The sequence below is a fragment of the Terrapene carolina genome, unplaced genomic scaffold (assembly GCF_002925995.2).
Source record: "Terrapene carolina triunguis isolate 2854851 unplaced genomic scaffold, T_m_triunguis-2.0 Scaffold926, whole genome shotgun sequence".
Taxonomy (NCBI): domain Eukaryota; kingdom Metazoa; phylum Chordata; order Testudines; family Emydidae; genus Terrapene; species Terrapene triunguis.
Window position 1 is genome coordinate 4,012,316 of NW_020665277.1, and position 17,944 is coordinate 4,030,259.

General features: G+C 49.4%; 2 protein-coding genes across 3 annotated transcripts; both read right to left on the reverse strand.

Annotated features, from left to right (window-relative positions):
* Positions 1-220: 220 nt before the first annotated feature.
* On the reverse strand, positions 221-6,574 carry BCL2L15 (BCL2 like 15). The gene is made up of 4 exons (XM_024211373.2): positions 5,386-6,574; positions 2,872-3,056; positions 2,088-2,303; positions 221-1,409 (listed from the first exon to the last, which is right to left on the reverse strand). The coding sequence occupies exons 1-4, from the start codon at positions 5,516-5,518 to the stop codon at positions 1,392-1,394; spliced, it is 552 nt and encodes a 183-aa protein (XP_024067141.1). The 5' UTR covers positions 5,519-6,574; the 3' UTR covers positions 221-1,391.
* Positions 6,575-6,859: 285 nt separating this feature from the next.
* On the reverse strand, positions 6,860-17,619 carry AP4B1 (adaptor related protein complex 4 subunit beta 1). 2 transcript variants are annotated; one of them, XM_024211371.1, is made up of 10 exons: positions 17,506-17,619; positions 17,073-17,297; positions 15,026-15,156; positions 14,245-14,392; positions 12,988-13,484; positions 12,108-12,191; positions 11,052-11,155; positions 8,932-9,139; positions 8,198-8,482; positions 6,860-7,903 (listed from the first exon to the last, which is right to left on the reverse strand). In XM_024211371.1, the coding sequence occupies exons 1-10, from the start codon at positions 17,616-17,618 to the stop codon at positions 7,476-7,478; spliced, it is 2,223 nt and encodes a 740-aa protein (XP_024067139.1). In that variant the 5' UTR covers position 17,619; the 3' UTR covers positions 6,860-7,475. The 2 variants fall into 2 exon arrangements, with proteins under 2 accessions (XP_024067139.1, XP_024067140.1); XM_024211372.1 differs by lacking the exons at positions 8,932-9,139; positions 11,052-11,155.
* Positions 17,620-17,944: the final 325 nt, after the last annotated feature.

Below are 17,944 nucleotides of genomic sequence, written 5' to 3' on the forward strand. Positions count from 1 at the left end.
GAGGGGCCCACAAGACCCAGATCCAGGTTGGAATTAAGTATTTAATAATTACCCTATTGCCTAGAGACCCCAAAAAGAGGATTGGAGCCTCTTGTGTTGGGTACTGTGCAAGCACACCGTAGGAGATGTGGTCACTGCCCTGAACAGCTTACAATATGAGACCAGATGGGAGGAAAAAGATGCAATCAAATTCATATAGTTTGCATGGATACAGATTCATTTGCTCATTTTATTAAAAATACATTAAGTTGGGCCACTGTGCTCATCTGCCTCTCAGCCCAGACATCACTGACCCACTGATTTCATATAGGTGTCAGAGCTGAGTCTGGAGGAGAGGGAAGTGGGTTTACAGAGAAATTCCAAATAACTCCCCACAGATTCCTTGAGTAGCAGCAGCTGGCTTCTGAGGGGACCGCTGGTGGGGTGGAACCATCTCTCTATGACTGCCCCAGTGATGATTTGGGGTGGGATATTCCAGGTTCAGCTGGCTCTCCCACAGAGTCCTATATGGTATGTAGGCCTTGTTTCACTGGCCTACTCATCTAATGAACTGATTCAACAGCAGCATCCCAACGAGCCCTCTGCAAACTGCAGGATCATGTAAAACCTTGAATCCTTATGGAGTCACTCCAGCAAACCCAAGCGTAATGTGGCACAGGCTAAGACACAGATTTGGTGTAGCTGATTTTACTGCAGAGCATATATACCAGTAGCTCCTGGGGGACTATATGTGAGTGCCTCTTTCTGTTAATACCAACTCCTAGAGGTAGCAGGAGGAGGTTTGACTGGGCTTTCAGTGAGCATGGCCAGCTAGAGAAGACAATTCCCCTAATTGTAGAAGTTTGTTAACTCTTAGAGCGCTAGAGAAGTAGGATGGCCAAGAGTGTTCACTGTTACCAGTTCTCACATCTGTGGGCTCTGCTATAAATAGCATTCTTCTTGTTCACAGTGTCCTCCTTTTTGGCTTGCTCGGACTCAATTCCTTGGCTGGTCTGTTTCCCAACACGATACTAGGCAGCCATCTCTGGCTCCCTCTCCCTTCGGTGTTACAGGGTAGGAGTTCAGCACCAAAGCTAGCAGAACAAATGTGTTGCTGTCAGTCCTCACACTTAGAAGTTGCATTTACAGCCTATGTTGGAGGGAAACCAAATCAATCCTACAAATTATTTGTAAATAAATGAATAAGTGCAAGAACAAGAGAGCCACATCTGGTGTGGAAGAATAGCTCCATGTTGAGGTGTCCCAATTACTGACTGGATCGATCTTCGGGGCAGAGGGAAGTAGAAAGACTGATGGCTGGGAAAACAATTTTCAGAAAACAGTTTAATAGTTTAAGTCAAGTCATTGAAAGCTGCCATTTCAGTCCCTGGGAGGCAGTGTAGCCTTTTCCATCAGTTTTCAAAGTTCTCCTAAAAGAATCGAAAGAAAGAATTAAAAACAATGGTTAAAGGAACTAGCAGTAAGAGAGATGGCCCAAGTGCAGGATAGGGAAACCAGTTCTACTCCCAGCTTGCATGCCAACTTTCCCTCTGGCCTGGGCCAAGTCACTTCATCTTTCCAGGCCTCAGTTTCTTCAGCAGTACAATGGGGAGCCCTACCCCCACAAGGGGATGAGAGAAAGTGTCTGTAAAGCCCTTAGGAGCTAGAAAGAGCAACATATGATTAACTTTTATTCCTTATGAACTTATCTAGGGCAGAAATGTTAGAGACTCAGGGTGCTGAGACAGCGGTGAAATCCCGTTGAAGTCAATAGGAAGGATACCATTGACTTCAGCGAAGGCAGGATTTCACCAAGACGTTTAACACAGCAGTGCTTCAGATAGAGAGACAATAACACCTGAAACGTAGGACTATTAGGGGAAACAATCTGGTGTTTTTGGGGTCAGTGGCCAGCAATGCCAGGGCATGCCCCAGGATGGCATGTTGCAGGGCTGAGCAGCTAGGCTGACAGGGTTAGGACATCTCCTTGGACGTGCCAATGAATGGTGCCCTCAGAACACTGGGTCGCACTGTAGCCAGTTCAGACTAGCAAAGGAACAGAGCCACAAGTGCCAACAGAAGAATTTCAGTGACCGTTGAGCACTCACCCAGCCACCACGGGTCTCGATGTATCCTCTCACTTCACGGTTCCCATTAATCAGCTCCACAAACTGGATTCGACGGGCCACAGCTGGAACTTTCCGGGAAAGGTATGCTAACAATTTCACAGACACTGCCAGAAAAGCCCTCTCGTAGCCCAGCCCAGGATTCAGGCTGCTCCAACTCTTGCTGAGAGAATCCACCATGACTCCAAATTCCTCCACCTGGAAACACCAAGAGGAGGCTTTATAAAATACCACCATTAAAATAAGTCTTGGTTCAAACCCCACAGGGTTACCCAGGCCTGGCTTGCTCTGCTCTATGATTGAGGCAGGTGACCCCTTTGGCCAGTGCATTGCTTGGTACATCTAAAGTCAGACTGTAAGATCGTCAGGGCAGAGACTATATGTACTAGGTGTTTGTACAGTGCTACTGTAGTTCACACAACAGTGCTGGGGGAGAAGGAGGGGCAGTTTCCAATTTAACGAGGACTGCAAAGAGCTTAGAGCTAGAGGAGCATGAGCATTCATATTGAAACTGGGCTGGGATGAGTTCCAACCTCAGACCAGGCTCATGTCAGGTCAGCTAACACAGGCTGGGGCTGTTCAGACAGCTCCCTGTCTTCATTCCCCTCCCGCCCCCCATCGTCCAAGAGCAGCCCCTCCCATCTCAAGACAAAGCATCCTCTCACATAATACCACTTCAGTTAAGAAAGGGAGGTGCTGGGCTCTACAGCATATTGCAGGAGAGGGATAGACCCTGGCCTAAACAAAGAGAGTGATTCTGCATTACCTTTCCCTTAGCCATCTCAGCAATGACGCGCTGGGCAGGCTGCTCCAGATCCTCGTTATATTGGTCTCCTAGTCTCCGCAGACGACTGGCAATAATAACCGAATCAAAGGTACTTGAAGCTTCTGCTCCTGCAGAGAGCGCACGTTCTAAGACGGCAGAGAGAGAGCAGGAAAAAGGGGTACAACCTGCAGGTCGAGTGGTTGAGGTTGAGAATGCCTGTTTCATATCTAAACTTATTTTTTAATTATTTTATATTACATGAAAAAAATAGTGTTAAAAGAATGCGAGGTCAGGCACACAGAAATTAGGAAATGCCAGATGAAGATTCCCCATGCAACCTTAATTTGGACCCCTTGTGCGTATGCATTATGGGATGATAGTTAATTATATTATCACAGAATAGTTCCTAATAGTTCCTAATTAAAAAATCCAAAAGACTAAAAACCAGAATTTTTATCATGTGGAATCATACGGACACCTGATTTGGGTCATCAGTCGGGTTCAGATCTTTAGATCCACAGCACAGACCTGTACCACTTGAGTTAAGAGAGTAACTGGTAACAGAACGAGGCTGAGTACAAGGTTCAGGCAATAGGCGAAACACACAGTTTGCCAAAGGGGTTAACACAGCTATTTGCTGACAGCAGAGGAACACAGACAACTCCTGGGTTCAAATCTAGGTTCTGGAGGACAGTGTGTCTAATGGTGAGACCCTTCTGCCCTTGCCCCTAGCCTCCCACAAGCCTGACCCCCTCTGCCCCCTCCCGTCTGTCTCAATCCCTCCACCTGACATGGGTTCATGTTCCAGTTCACTACCCTTTCCAGACCCTAGTCTCATCCTCCTACCAACATCCCCAATGCCCAACTTATTTCTTCCTCCTCCTCCATGCTTCCTGGCAGCCAGCAGGGGGAGCAACGAGAACAAATTAGAGATTCTCTGATTTGGTGCCCAGTACCCCAGCAGCCCCGTCAGCTGGGAGCAGCATTTGCAGAAAAAGTCCTGCTTATCCTCTGTATTTCCAGGCTGGAATATGCTCAGTACAGGCAGAATCTTCAGCAAATTCACCCGTCAAACCATTTAGTTTCTAATAAATGTGCAAACGGCAGTTTTTCAAAGGCTTAACAATGTAGCTAGTTTGGGCTCTTTTGCCACAGGGATGGTAAAAGGCACAATCCTGACACAAATGTGCCCTCTGCCCAAGTTTCAAGTTCCTGCTCAAATGCAGGATGGTGCTAGAGCTTCTCAGCAGAACGGTTTTAAAAATTTAAGATGGGCAAAACACACGTTTCCCTAAACACATTCTAAGAAATAACTATTTTTTCTTGACATTTTCCAAAGCAGAGTTCAGCCTGAGGCAAATGCCCAGCACTGAAAATTTCAATCCAAATTGTTACACTTTGGCAAAGTTGTAAGCCACTGAAGATCGGAAGTGTTGAGCAACTTTATCTAGCGGGGTTGCTAGCTGCTCCGCCCAGGCTGGGTAAGTCCTAGTTGCCCTTTCTTATTACATTGCTAAGTTGCTCTCTTATTACTCCAAATATTTGGATATTTTAATATTTAGCAGCCCCCAACCCCCTGTAGAACTCTGGCTTAAACCCCACACTAGATTCCACAGGTTCAGGAAAACTTAATTTGAGCTGCAGCCATTCACCAGGCTGTTTTCACAATACTCCAGTCAGTGGAAATAGACTTGTACGTGACTCATTAGCCTGATGGGAGCTCAGCACAGGGGACAGGCAGATGGGAGACTCCCTCTGGGCCAAGCTTCCCTTTCCTCCTTCAGCTCCCTCCTCCAAGCAGGCTTCCATGAAACCTTTGAGAAACAAATGCTGCTTGATGCTTACAGCACCTCCCACTTGCACCAACTTACAGCCACTCTCTAGGCCCGATTGTCTTTTGGCTGGGTCTGAACTAGACTGTACACTCCCTGGGACGGAGACCAGACCCTTCCTTATTTGTTAAGCCCCAAGTACAGTGTTGGTACTCGATACATTCATGATAATTAGTTCTTTGGTTACAAGGACCAGGACCAGTTACACTTTCCCCATCACTATTAGGACAAGTTATTTTTATGGAGATTTGGCGAGTGAAAAAGTTACTGGCATTGATAACTGGAATCCAAAAATCCCAGGCGCTCTACAGACTATTACAAATATATGTAAGCTGCACATTTGTGATGCAGCCTGGGTTTTTCAATGACAAGCAGTCAGGATCTCCATTTTGCATCTCATTGGAAAGTCCTTTCCAATAGCATAGTTCTCCATAGCCCCACATCAGGGAAATGGTTCAACCTGGACTGAGAGGGAAGGGCAATACCGCTCCTTGCAGTCACCTGAAGACTCTCATGGAAATACTGACCTGTGCCAACCCTGCTTCGCTTGAGACCTGCCAGCCCAAACTGCAGCCCACCTCTCTATCCATTCCAGGAACACCCCAACAGGACATTTACCTAGAACCTTCAGCCAAGAAAGCCTCCTGCCTCCCCCCAGAGATTTGGTCCCAGGTGACTTTACCTGCATGTGACTCAGCAAAAGAGTCTGTCTCCAGACTGCGGGAAGCAAGCCATTCGTCTTCCCCTAGGAGATCAGAGAGAAGTGCCTCCACAATGCACTCTGTTTGCTCCTCAAAAGTCCTAGGGCTCTTCATTTTAATACGTCCCCCCCCTTGGATTATCTGAAGTTCAAACAGAAGCCAAGCGGCCCCTGCAGCTGTTCCTCTTCCGGGTAAGGTTTGTGCACAGAACCTTTAGAAGCTTTCCTCCTTCCTGGTCAGCTCAGCATGCGTCACACCCTCCCAAGGGCAAGTGCCTTAGGGAGACTCCTCCTCCCCAGGGCAGGGTAAAGCACTGACAGGCTATTTCATCCCTCAGTCTTGCTCTCCTGCACATGGGTGCGTCAAAGTTTCACAATAACCATTTACTGTATAAAACAGCTGTCGAGAATGAAGTTTTTCCAAAGTCCATGCTTCACCAAGGGATACCCAGCCTAGAATGAGTCTTGGACTCAGAGGTCATGTCTACACAGGGATTGGAACCAGGTTACCTGCAACTGTGTAAACATGAGGAGTTGCTGACAGGGTACAAGGGTGTTTTTGCTGATAATTTCATAATGCAAATATGCTCCCATCACCCAGAGCAGCCAGAGGTGTGGCTAAGTGAACTCAGCTCACACAGGAAAGGTCCTGTAAGCTGGTGATAAGAGACACCAGACTACAGTCTATGCAACTGCATACCCAACTGCAGCTATAGCAGGCAGCCTTAGCTGAGGTTTCGCTAGCGTGACCATACCTGCTGAATGCTTACATACTGCAGAGAACAGATCCACAAAGATGGTCAGTGGACTTCACAGCAAATTCTGCGCTGCTGCTCCCAAGGTAACAAGAGCAGCCACTTCACCAGCACAAGAGGGGTTTTATGGCAATGAGGGAAGAAGCCATTCCCTAAGTGTGGGAGGTCTAACCTGGTGTGGCTCTTAACTCAGAGTCACAGGGTGGACACTGAGGGTACATCTACACTGCAAACAAAGAGCCATGGCAGCAAGTCTCAGAACCTGGGTCAGCGGATGCCAGCTGGGAGCTAAAAATAGCTAGTTGTGTAGACATTCCCAGTTGCGCTGATGCCCGAGCTCTGAAACCCAAAAGTGGGGGCTCCAGCCTGAGTGGGCACTTCTACACTGCTCTTTTTAGCGCTGTAGCATGAGCCCATGTCAGTTGCTGGGGGCTCTGAGACTTGCTGCCATGGTTTTTTTTGGGGGGAAGGGGCAATGTAGACATGCCTTAAGAGGGAGTTGGTTCAGCCCACCTGTGCCTCATTATGCATCTCACAGTGGCACATGATAGAGGACAGCTGGTCTCTATCAAGAGAGGGGAACAGTAGCATACAGTGCAAGAGCTGCAGTGAGCAAGAGGCTCCTGGTGCAGACTACGGGGGAAAAGAAAAGAACACTCCAGGAAGGGTTGGGAGCGGCCTACTAAAAGCAGCCAGTTGAGTTGAACTTCATAGACTTTATTTGGGGATTTTGAAGTTAATAAGCCCAGCCCCAAGGAGCGGTGGTTGAACAGAGAGAAGCCTGCATGTAGTTTACTGCGGAGCCCTGAAGAGGAACACTAAGGGTCTGTCTCCACTGCATACTCCATATGGCAGCACGTCGAGTATATACACTGCATGCCCCTCTAGCACAGGTATAAACAACATTCCCAGTCCTCTCTAGAGAGATCTGACTCCAATATTAAATCTTTCTTTTATTCATGTAACTAGCACTGGAGTTGTTTCTGCTTCAGTAACCCCATCAGAAGCACCAGACTGATGATCCATCCCCCCAGCCTTCAGAGTTGCGAGACCTTGATGGATTTTGAATCTTTCCCATGCACCTGTTATAATGCAGTATGTGAAGAAACTAGCTACACTCACACCTTATGCTGCCCCTGGGCCACACACTATTCCCACTGGCACTAATGGCAGCACTAAGGCAGATCGGGGGCTGTTCAAGGCTCTTACAAACAGTTTAGAAGAAGAGCAATTTAACTTCAGTAACGCCACGCTGAGCCGTAGAAAAGATCTTCCCTACACCCCGAGTGAGCCTGCTCCGAGCAGGGCTTAGAGGAATCAGGATTTCAGCCCTAGGACTGTCCCCATTACAGTTCTTAACACTGAGATAAAGTGTTGCAGCACCTCAGTCCTCTCCTCACTCTGCTTCACGGAAACCTGCATCTCTGAGTTCTCGGTCTCAAGCAGCAGTTCTGTTAGGAAGAGACAGCCAGACTCATCCTGGGCACTGAGATAGGCTTTCCATGGCTGGGCGCCAGCTTTACTCATAGCAATAGTCTGGATGTGGACAACCTGAAGCGCAGTCTGTATGGTGTCTGGGTGAGCAGCTCCATGCCAGGGCAGAGCCTGCTGGCAGTTCACATCCAGACTCAGCCAGGTCTTCTCAAACTGCTCTGCAGTCAGGTGGGCCTTGGGGATTAAAGTCAAGCCAGCCGAGTCGGAATGAACCTGGAGAACTTCCTTATTCCCTTCTGAAATTAGTGACTCTGAAATCAAATATGGAACAGGGTGAGAAATGGCATTGGGAATGCTGCCCCCAGTATCACCAAGAGTGTCTGACGGACCTATCAGCAACACAAACCCGGGAAGTGTAATGCCTCCAATATTCCACCGGGGTGAGCAGACTGTGAACAGCCAAGTGTTAAGTGAAAGGCTGAGACCCCATAACAGCCTTTTGTACTCAAGGCTTCAGTGCTAAAACCTGGGATCCTCCCAGAGGGTCAAACATAGGAAGATTTATCAATGGAGGAAGGTATTTTTCTAGCTGAGCGTGTGACTACCTGTTCCTGCAGTCATCGGAGCAGCAAAGGGAAAGCCTCCGCAGCGCGGCTCCGTTGCCCAGTTAGCAGTGACAACTGCCCAGCGCGCTTTCCCATATATGGGCACCAACGTGTTAAACTCTGAAGCCCATTTGTTCACAGGTCGCTCAGCCTGATCCTCCAGGAGTCCCAGAGAGGGATCAGACTTGGGGCTGCACAGCACTTGCTTCGCTTCTTCCACGCCAGCTTGTAAGAGACGATAGTAGAACAGCCCCCGGTCCCGTACCACCATATCAGTCTCTTCCTCTGGAAAGATGAACACACACATGTTCACTCAGGGCATGCTAGCATTCATAGATCAGACCTCAATGGACAACCCTTCGCTGGTACATACCAACCAACACCTGGATCCTGAGTGCTGTCCATTTCCTCTACCACTTTGCAGAGCTAGGGGCCAAACAGCAGCAGGAGTAGCAGCAGCAAGGTGGTAAACAGGAGCAAGGGCAAAGAGGCAGACAGGAAGAGGGCTAGATTCTGCATTTGCATCCACATAGGAGGATGTCAAAAACTTATTTTAAAACTAGTCCGGATCTTTGAGCTGAGGAGTTTCTGCCACAAAATTCTCCATCTGTCACTGCAGTGTGTGCGAGAGTCCCCAGCAGGGACACCCCCACCTATGCAGTAATACAGCAGGTGCCCTGACATAAATTTAGCACAGGGCTGCGGGCATGAGAGTCTCAGCAAGACATACCCACCTATGCAGTAATAGAGCAGTCGCCCGAGTATGTCCTGGCATTCGGCAGGACGAAACAGGAAGAGTCGGACCAAAGCTGTCAGCAACTCCATCTTCACTGCTGGAAACGTCTCCGATCTCACATTCTCGACAAAGTCCTCCAAAACATAGGGAGCATTGGGAACTCTCTCCCCATGCACTCCCAGGAGCCAGATCAGCGCTTGCTTGCCCTGGGGAGTCAAACAACACCACCGGATGCTCAGAGCCAAGCCACTCCACACTGCACTTCTAGTACAATCTGTGACCAAGGACCTTTGACACCAACTGGCAGAAGGCACAGGGATACATAGGAGTACAGGGATCCCCTGGGTTCACCAAAAGGGGTCATGTGGTGGCCATATTCATTGCAAGATGTATGTAAGGAAAGCGTGAGGAGTTACGAATACATGCTGAAAATTATGTTCTCTAGGTTTTGTAGGTAAAGGCAGGTCACTCAAAGATTCTGTGCCTTGAGACAAACTTCTCCAGACAGGAGATGGGAGACCTGGTGGACCATTGTGTACCGTGGGTCTTACAACAGAAGTTTAACAACATACTAAATCAAATGCTGAAGAAGAGCTTGCGGAGACTTCAGAAGGAAATTAACAGGAACAGCAGGGGGAGAGGTAGAAACCTATTTTCAGGTAAAGATCAAAGGTCTGGTCTGGAATATCTGGGGCTCTACAGAAACATCCTGGCATCCTTCAATCTCTGAAGACAAGTGGTCAGTAAGCTTGAGGTTATGAAAGGGGGCTCTCAGCCATCCTGGCTAAAAACACTGAGAAAAGGACTTGGACTAAGCGATCCTGTAGGAGACAGGGAATGTCTTGTGAGTTAAGTTTTGGCTCTAAAAGGCACATCATGTTATGATTTTCCTTTACATGTAACCATCTGTTTCTAATATTTTTATTTACTGTCATTTGAATCTCTGCTCTTTGATAAAGTTATTGTTTTCACTATAAATCTATCTAAGTGCTGCATGTTAAGTGGAGTGGGGATCCTGAGTTGAACCTTGTGTAAGTTGGTGTGTACTGTTCCTTCGGGAGAAGCAAAGCTGAGTTCTGAATGTTCAGTGGAACAGGAGCTGGGTAGTCCAGAAGCTTGGTACATGTCTATTGTTAACCTCTAGAGAGAGTGCGATGCCTGCGGACACCTGGATGGCAGTGCTTGTATTACGGGGGCTGGTGCAGCAGGCACTGACAAGACTCCCTCACGCTAAGGGCAGGAATTAGCGAGGTGCCTCATAACCCTGGGTACCCCTGAGAAGAATTACACCACCACCAGAGCATCAGGTGGACTGGGAACCCCAGGCTGCAGATCACCAGGATGGTGCTCAGCTCAGAACTGTTTATTGGAGAGAGGAGTATTCAAGACAAGAGTCTCCCGATATTTAAATAGTAACATCAGCCAACACAGAAACACCCAGCACTTAATACCAGGCTTTCCCTCTCCAGAGCACTGGACCAGCGCGAACCAACAGCCTCACAACAGTCCTGTGAAGCAGGACTATTGTAATATCCTTTTACAGACCGGCAAACCACAGCAGAGAGGTGATGGGACATGCCCAGGCATCAGCATGATTCCATGTCAGAGCTGGAATAGAATTCTAGAGTCCTAGCTCTCAGGCTAGTTCCCCAGACCACACTTCTGTATGCCCTAAATACAGTGGTTATCTGGGGTTAAGGGAAGTGGTGGGATCTCCGTTGTCCTAGCCCAAAAGGGGCCATGTACAGACAACTTGGCTGACATCACTGTACTGAGGAGGGGCCTGCAAACAGTGCTGCTCTAAACTGCCAAGTAACAGGTGCTCACAGATTCAAAGGCCAGAGCTTCCCTCCACCCCATGGAGAAGTTTTTCTACAGCCTAGGAGCTCCCATCATTCAGATGCTCTTGAGATTCAGCCTGAATTTGACTAGGAGGGATGGGACGTAACTGAACAAAGGCATAATCCCTCATCCCACCCCAAATGATTCCTCTCCCTCCTTGGTGCTCACACCCTTCAAATACTTGTTTGGCCACTCCAAGCAGAGCTGGCTCTGTTTAGCAGTTCTACATGACAGGAGACGGATCGCCATTCGGCTAACTGCATGAAGCCTCCCTACCTCGCTGTCCTGCATGGCCTCCTCACAGCTGGGCAGAGCCTGGCACACAGCCTCAGTGCACTGGGGACAAAGCCACACCAGGTCCCGGAAAGCCTGCACCACAGCTGCAGTGGAACAGAATGCTCAGCGTCTAACAGCAGCTTTTTAAAATCACCACCCCAAGAAAATAATTCACCACCTATCAGATCTGGCCGATTCGGAGTGAGCCAGGTCAGTGCTGCACTCATTCATGCTATTTGGAGCACTTTTCTTCAAAGCCTCACAGCACTGGGGTTTGCCATAGTAAATGTAAAGCCTTTGCTCCCCCCATCCAAAATAAAATGTTTAAATGGCAAAGATTGCTTCTTTGGCTGCAGTGACGCAATCTCCCCCAGCCATCCCCTGTCCTTGAGAAGGCAGTGACTGACTGTCTCACAGCAACAGTGTTTTAAGGTGAGTCTCTACAGCAACTGCTGCTAACTTATAAACTTGCATATACATTCTAAAAATTAATTCATTTGGTGACTGGAAAAAGCTGCAATTTTGAAAGCCCATAAAAGGTGGAGAAAAATTATTCAAAAGAAGCGAGGGAAACAGTGAATGATGTTAAATCTGAAAGCAGCAGGAAAACCAGAGAGCAGAGTCAGTTACATCAGTGACTGAAATTACAAAAGGGGCAGAGACTAAAGCAGCCAGTGGGAAACAACTTTAAGGTCAGAACTTTCAATCAACTTGACCTTTATAAAAGAGCCATTAAAATATCTCAGTACAGTCCCTCACTCCCTGAGCTAGCAGGTTCAGTCCACATCACACAGTGGATGGAGCTGTGTCCGGTCCCCGCTTAAGCACAAGGAAGGTAGCTAAGATAGGAGAAGTTATAAAGTCCACACAAGGAAGATGCCTACCAGGTTAGAAGCCACACCAAATGATTATCTTGTGGTCACCTGGACAGGGATTTCCCAAATCCCAGCCCAGAGCCACACAACTCTACCAAAGCTAGATGTCCTGGTGGCGAGGCCATTTCTTGAAAGCGTGAAGCAAGCAAACCCGAGAACTCAGCCAGCAGCAAATCCTTACCTGAAGTGATATGTTCTTGCTTAAGCCCTAGGAGCTCCGTTAGAATCCCCACACACTGCTCTGTATACGTCCTGGCAATGCTGCCTGAGGAAGCACCAAGGGGAACAAGTCAAGCTTTGGTCAGAGAAATGGACAGGCGTGCTTATGCTATCCACCACAAAGTCATGTTAGAGTGATATTCTCCCTCGTCTGAAAACACTTGTTAGCCTGCTATTACGGCAGAGAAACAATCTACAGGTTGGTCCTGCTTTGAGCAGGGGGTTGGACTAGATGACCTCCTGAGGTCTCTTCCAACCCTGACATTCTATGATACCGCTCACTACAGCTAAAAAAAAAATGGAAAAAATAAATCCTGATGAGAATGCTCTAGTTCCCTCAGCACACACACAAATGAGAGAAAGTCTGGTACACCTAAGGGAAGAATCCATTCACAATTTAAAAACAGACATTTTAAATGCAATATTAGGGACCCCAAACAACCTTAACTCTGCCCCCATAGCACTACCCAGAAATTTAGGGCCCACCCATCCACCCCACGGGTTCATTACGATTCCACGTTTTCATGCTCCCTAATAAGATGGGTGGGTGGGTAAAGTCACCTCATGCGCACATCAGTCCAGCCCAGCCTGCTAGGAGCCAATGGCTTGCTAGCAACTTAGCGTTTCTGGGGCACCCGGCCCAGGCAGAGCAATTCAGAAATGCTCAGGAACGCCTTCGTATTTCTGGGGATCAGGCTCAGCCTGGGGTGCGGCACCAGGACAGCTCTGACACACAGTGCTCTTTCGTCGCTGGCCTAGGCTTGTTTCGGTGAAGAAAGGCCTATTTGAGAGATTTCAGAGACAACCCCCGGCTGTTTCTGAAGCAAAAGCAGAGCTCTTACCTATGGCGAAGATGGCCCCCTGGGCAAGCTCGGCTGACACATCAGTGCAGTAACTCTTCAGCTCCTCCAGCACCTGCTGCACATTCTCATCATTCACCAGCTCACACAGCACTTCCATCTTCTGACATTTAATGTAATGGGGCTCCGAGTAGGAACAGAAAAACTTCTTGTAATGGCTGCTAAAGTGGCCAGGCAGGCTTCCCAGGATCTGGCGCACATGACACAGGGCAGCGAAGCAGAGCTCCCGGCTCTCGGAGGTGCAGGCCGCCAGCAGTGGTCCCTTCACTCTAACTAGTACATCTGTCTGTACCTGTGGGAAGTCCTTGGCCAACACCAGAAAGAGTTTGGTGGCTGCCATCACAACACCGGGGCTGCTGCTCTTGAGGGACCCATCTAGTAAGCTGAGGATGTCGAAGAGTTCTTCCTCACTGCGGGGTTTGTAGCGCAGCAGGAAGGCCAGCACCTCACTCTGTCCCCACTGGTCTAAGTCAGACATTCTGCCAAGAAAGCAGCACGGTAAACAGGTCACAAAAGATGCAGCACTACAGAAGGATCATTCCAGGGCAGAGCCTGCAGCTGTTGCACTTTGTATGGTTTCAGCATACCCACCAATTGCCAGGTTTGTACATGCGGACACCAGCATTCTCTCTCAAGGGAACCAGTCAGTTCACATGCATGCTGAAGCTGAACTCTGTCTCAGTCACTCACACCTGCCCTCAAGCACTAAACCAGAGAGAAACACTGAGAAGGTGCATGGCTAGAGCAAAAGAGAAAGGATGCCACTCCCTTGACTGAACCAACCCAGACCTGTCTGAAGAGAAGCTGATTCCTTCAGACACTGGACACCATCCCTGCCACATTACACATATTGGGAGGTAGTGGGACAGACAGGCTAGAACAGCTGGTCCTACACTGATGTGCCCCAGCTGTTGTCAGGGAAGAAAGAACCTTTAGATAAGCCATGATACAACTTGTAATTCTAAATAAACCGATAGTTGGTCACAAACTTCTCCTGGAAACTGAGGTTGGTTCTGTGTATCACTGGGAAGGCCTCAGATTTCACATGTGACAGTGAGGTTAATCTGGCACTCTCCTATCTTTTTGGGGGGTGGGAGGGAACAACTTACAGCAATGGAATTTGTTTCCAAAGCCTCCTCTCAGCTCTGCCAGGAGCTGACACATCTGCTCTGCTGCCATACAGAACACAGGGGGATCTCACTAGAGTGAAGCTTCCAGCTTCTCACACAGAGAACAGACCTTTTGAGAAGGTGATGGGCTATGGGCTTGTTGATGACAACTCCTCCTTCCCGCCTCAGAATCTCTTCTAGAGCCCTCAGACAATTCACCACTACAATGGGATCCTGGTCACGAAGCAAACTGTATAGCTCATTCACCAGCACGCCATCTGCAGAGACACAAAGGCACTTAGATCATCAGAGACTCAGAGGCACTGCATCCATTCAGGCAAGACAGTCACTGTCCATGAGCGGCCTCAGGAATATGGGGACCATGACACAGCACCTGGGAGGAAGAATTGTTACCAGCAAACTACAAACACCCTTGACTTTCCAGTAACATTAGAGTATGGCATAGGTATTCTCTAAAGAGCCCTCTCTACGCAGTATCACTGCACGTGTGGCAGTCAGGTGCTAGAGGAAGAGGCTCACACATAGCACAGAAAAAGAAGCAGGAAAGGAAGAGTCCCAGCCCAGTGAAGCAGCAGATATGAAAGGAGTATTCCTCTGTGGAAACTCACCCTGCCAGACCTGAAAATGCCCAAGAAGCAGATTCCATTAGGGATCTGCCTTATGTTCACAGGCTGCCCCCCTCCCCCTGCCTCCACTCCTGTGGGATCCAAAACCAACGCACAGCCCAGTGAATCCAGGCCAAACAGGGAGCCTTGACTCTAAAGAGCAGCACCTAAATGAGTTGTATGTATCTTATCTAGTAGAGAAACAATCTTCCTCTCCCCAATGAAAGCTCTAGGACAAAGTATGACCATACCCTCCTTCCTCCAGTGCAAAATCTGACTACTTACCCACTTCGGTGTCACCTTGGAGTTTCTGCATCTTTGCACAGCCAAGAACAGCTACTCTCCTCACATAGGACGCTTTGTCTCGCAGACCATTCAGAACGGGCTGCTGGATGTACTCCTGTATGCCAGGCATCCTACGAATAAGTATGTATCATTCTGGATTCATTCAAAATCCCTCAAGATATCCTAGGGTGCTCCCCCATCTACAGCAACCACTTTTACAAACTAAGGGCTTTCCTTGCTGTTCTCTTTCAATAATCCCCCTACACGCAGGTAACCATTTTCCATTCTGTGCACATCTCTTTTGCGTCTTTTAAAAGAATTAAGCAGCATAAAGAAAACACTCAAGGCATGTGTGTCATTTCTGAAGTCCTGAGTCCCCACCCAGAATATCCAGGCACTGCTATTCAGATGAATACATTAGAAAGCCAGAAGGGATCACTGTGATCATCTAGTCTGACCCACTGCATAAAACAGGCCATAGAATGACCCTGAATTAATTTCTATTTGGCCCAGAGAATATCTAGAAAAACATCCAATCTTGATTTAAAAATTGCCAGTGGAGATTCCTCATAACCTTTGGTAAATTGTCCCAATTGTTAATTGCCCTCAATGTTAAGAATTTCCACCTTATTTCTAGCTGAATTGGTCAAGATTCACCTTCCAAACACTGGATCTTCTTATATCTTTGTGTGCTAAACTGAAGAGCTCATTACTAAATATTGGTTTCCAGGGTAGGTATTTATAGTTTGTGATCCCATTTCTTTAAACTAAATAAATTCAAGGACCTCAATGTAACACTCTAAGGCTATGTCTACACTATGCACCTTTTAGTGACACAGCCGTACTGCTAAAAGGCGTGCAGCGTAGCCGCTGTTTGTCAGCAAGAGAGAGCTTTCCTGCCAACAAAAAACTTGCACCCCCCACAAACGGCAGTAGCTTTGTTGGTAGAAGAGCTCTCCTGCCAGCGGCGCTTTTCGTCAGCAAAACTTTTGTCCTTCAGGGTTGTTGGTTTTCAACGCTCCTGAATGACAAAAGTTTTGTCGTTCACGGTCCAGTGTAGACAAAACCTAAGACAGTGGTTTTCAACCTATTTACCATTGTGGGCTGCATCCAATGCTACCTGTACGGCTCTGAGGATGTCACATCGGCTACAGCTCAAGTGCTGATTGGGCTGTAAGCAGCCCATAGGCTGCAAGTAGAGAACCACTGCTCTTAGACAAGTTTTGAAAACCTTTAGTCATTTCTGTGGCTCTTCCCTGAACCTTCGCCTATTTATCAGCATCCTTCTTGTACTGCTGAAGGCAAAAGCAGACACAGCATTCCAGTAGCAGTTGCACCAGGCCAAATAGAGCGACTATAACCTCCCTTCTCCTACTTGAGTGTCCTCATTGCCTGAGCACTTAAGCCAGGGGTGGCCAACCTGTGGCTCCGGAGCCGCATGCGGCTCTTCAGAGGTTAATATGTGGCTCTTTACCTAGGCACTGATTCCGGGGCTGGAGCTATAGAAGCTAACTTTCCAATGTGCCGGGGGGGTGCTCACTGCTCAACCCCCTGCTCTGCCCCAAGCCCAGCCCCCACTCCACCCCTTCCCCCAAGGTCCCTGCCCCTTCCCCTGAGCCTGCCATGCTCTTGCTCCTTTACCCTTCCCCCCCATAGCCTCCTGCACAAGTGAAACAGCTGACTGCAGAGGGAGGAGGGAGGAGGTGCTGATTGTTGGGGGCTGCCAGCAGGCAGTAGGTGCTAGGAAGCTGATGGGGGGACTGCTGACATATTACTGTGGCTCTTTGGCAACGTACATTGGTAAATTCTGGCTCCGTCTCAGGCTGGCCACTGCTGGCCTAAACAGTCTATAATCATAATCTCCCACACCCCCAGCCGCTTTCTCAGGCAGGTGGAGATCACTAAAACGATGACTAACAACAGGCTGCATTCACCTAGGAAACAGCAACGTTCCCAAGAGCTAGGCCACACCACTGCACTTAGGTCCCCACTGCTAAGACCATAGGCAGGGTCATGCGTCCATCTCCCAGCCAAGTCGCTTCCATACCTGAGGCTGCACATGCTGCGGAGGGCGAGGCCTCGGACCATGGGGTTGGGGTCGGAGCAGTCTTTGCACAGGGTGTTGATAGCCAGCAGCGCTAGGTCGGGCTGCAGAGAGGCGTACGTGCACATGTACAAGTAGACCAGCTTCTTCTGCACGATGTCCCCCGTGGCACTGGCCTTCACCATCTCCATGAAAACCCCGGACACATCCACGCCTTGGGTCATGCGCCTGAAACCGCCGCACGAGCAGCAGAGAGAGCAAAGCCGAGCTCAGGGCTGGGGCTGGGGCTGGGGCTGGGGCTGGGGCTCGCTCTCCCTCCCTCCCGGGCCGCCGCCGCCAGCCCTGCTCGCCCCGACCCGCCCGTCCCAGGGGGGCGCCCCGGCTCCGCTCGGGCCCGTCCCAGCCAGCCGCGGGGCAGCGCGCGCACGGGCCGTACCGGATCACGCGCAGCAGCACGTTGCGGTAGCGCAGCCGGTCGGCCTGCGCGTGGCGGTTGGACAGGGCTCGGCGCAGCTCCGCCACGGCATCGTCCGCGCCCCAGTACGGCATCCCCGCTGGCGTTAGGTTGTTCCGGCAGGCACCGCCCCCGGCTCTTCCGGATCGGCACAGGAAGTCCCGCCCCAAACCGACCGGACGAGTGGTACCAGCTCTCACTCCGCACGCGCACTGCATGACTACCCAGAGCGCCGCCGTCGCACCACGCATGCGCAGCATATCCAACGTCCTCGGAGAGCAACCGCCCCGCCCACCATAGCAAAAGGACGCATGCGCCTAATCGGCCCTACTACCGTGATGCACTTCGCGCTTGCGCAGTGCCGCTCGCTGGCGCTGCCACTCAAGTCATCGGCGGGAACGGGACGTTTGGGAAGAATCTG

Excerpts from the sequence above, each read along its gene's own strand:
- BCL2L15 (XM_024211373.2), bottom strand. The coding sequence starts at position 5,518 with ATGAAGAGCCCTAGGACTTTTGAGGAGCAAACAGAGTGCATTGTGGAG. Across the intron at positions 3,057-5,385 it reads TTTTGCTGAGTCACATGCAG|GTTGTACCCCTTTTTCCTGC; the intron begins GTAAAGTCACCT and ends CTCGACCTGCAG. Across the intron at positions 2,304-2,871 it reads CTGAGATGGCTAAGGGAAAG|GTGGAGGAATTTGGAGTCAT; the intron begins GTAATGCAGAAT and ends TGGTGTTTCCAG.
- AP4B1 (XM_024211371.1), bottom strand. The coding sequence starts at position 17,618 with ATGCCGTACTGGGGCGCGGACGATGCCGTGGCGGAGCTGCGCCGAGCC. Across the intron at positions 17,298-17,505 it reads GTGCTGCTGCGCGTGATCCG|GCGCATGACCCAAGGCGTGG; the intron begins GTACGGCCCGTG and ends CGGCGGTTTCAG. Across the intron at positions 8,483-8,931 it reads ACTGCTCTATTACTGCATAG|AGGAAGAGACTGATATGGTG; the intron begins GTGGGTATGTCT and ends TCATCTTTCCAG.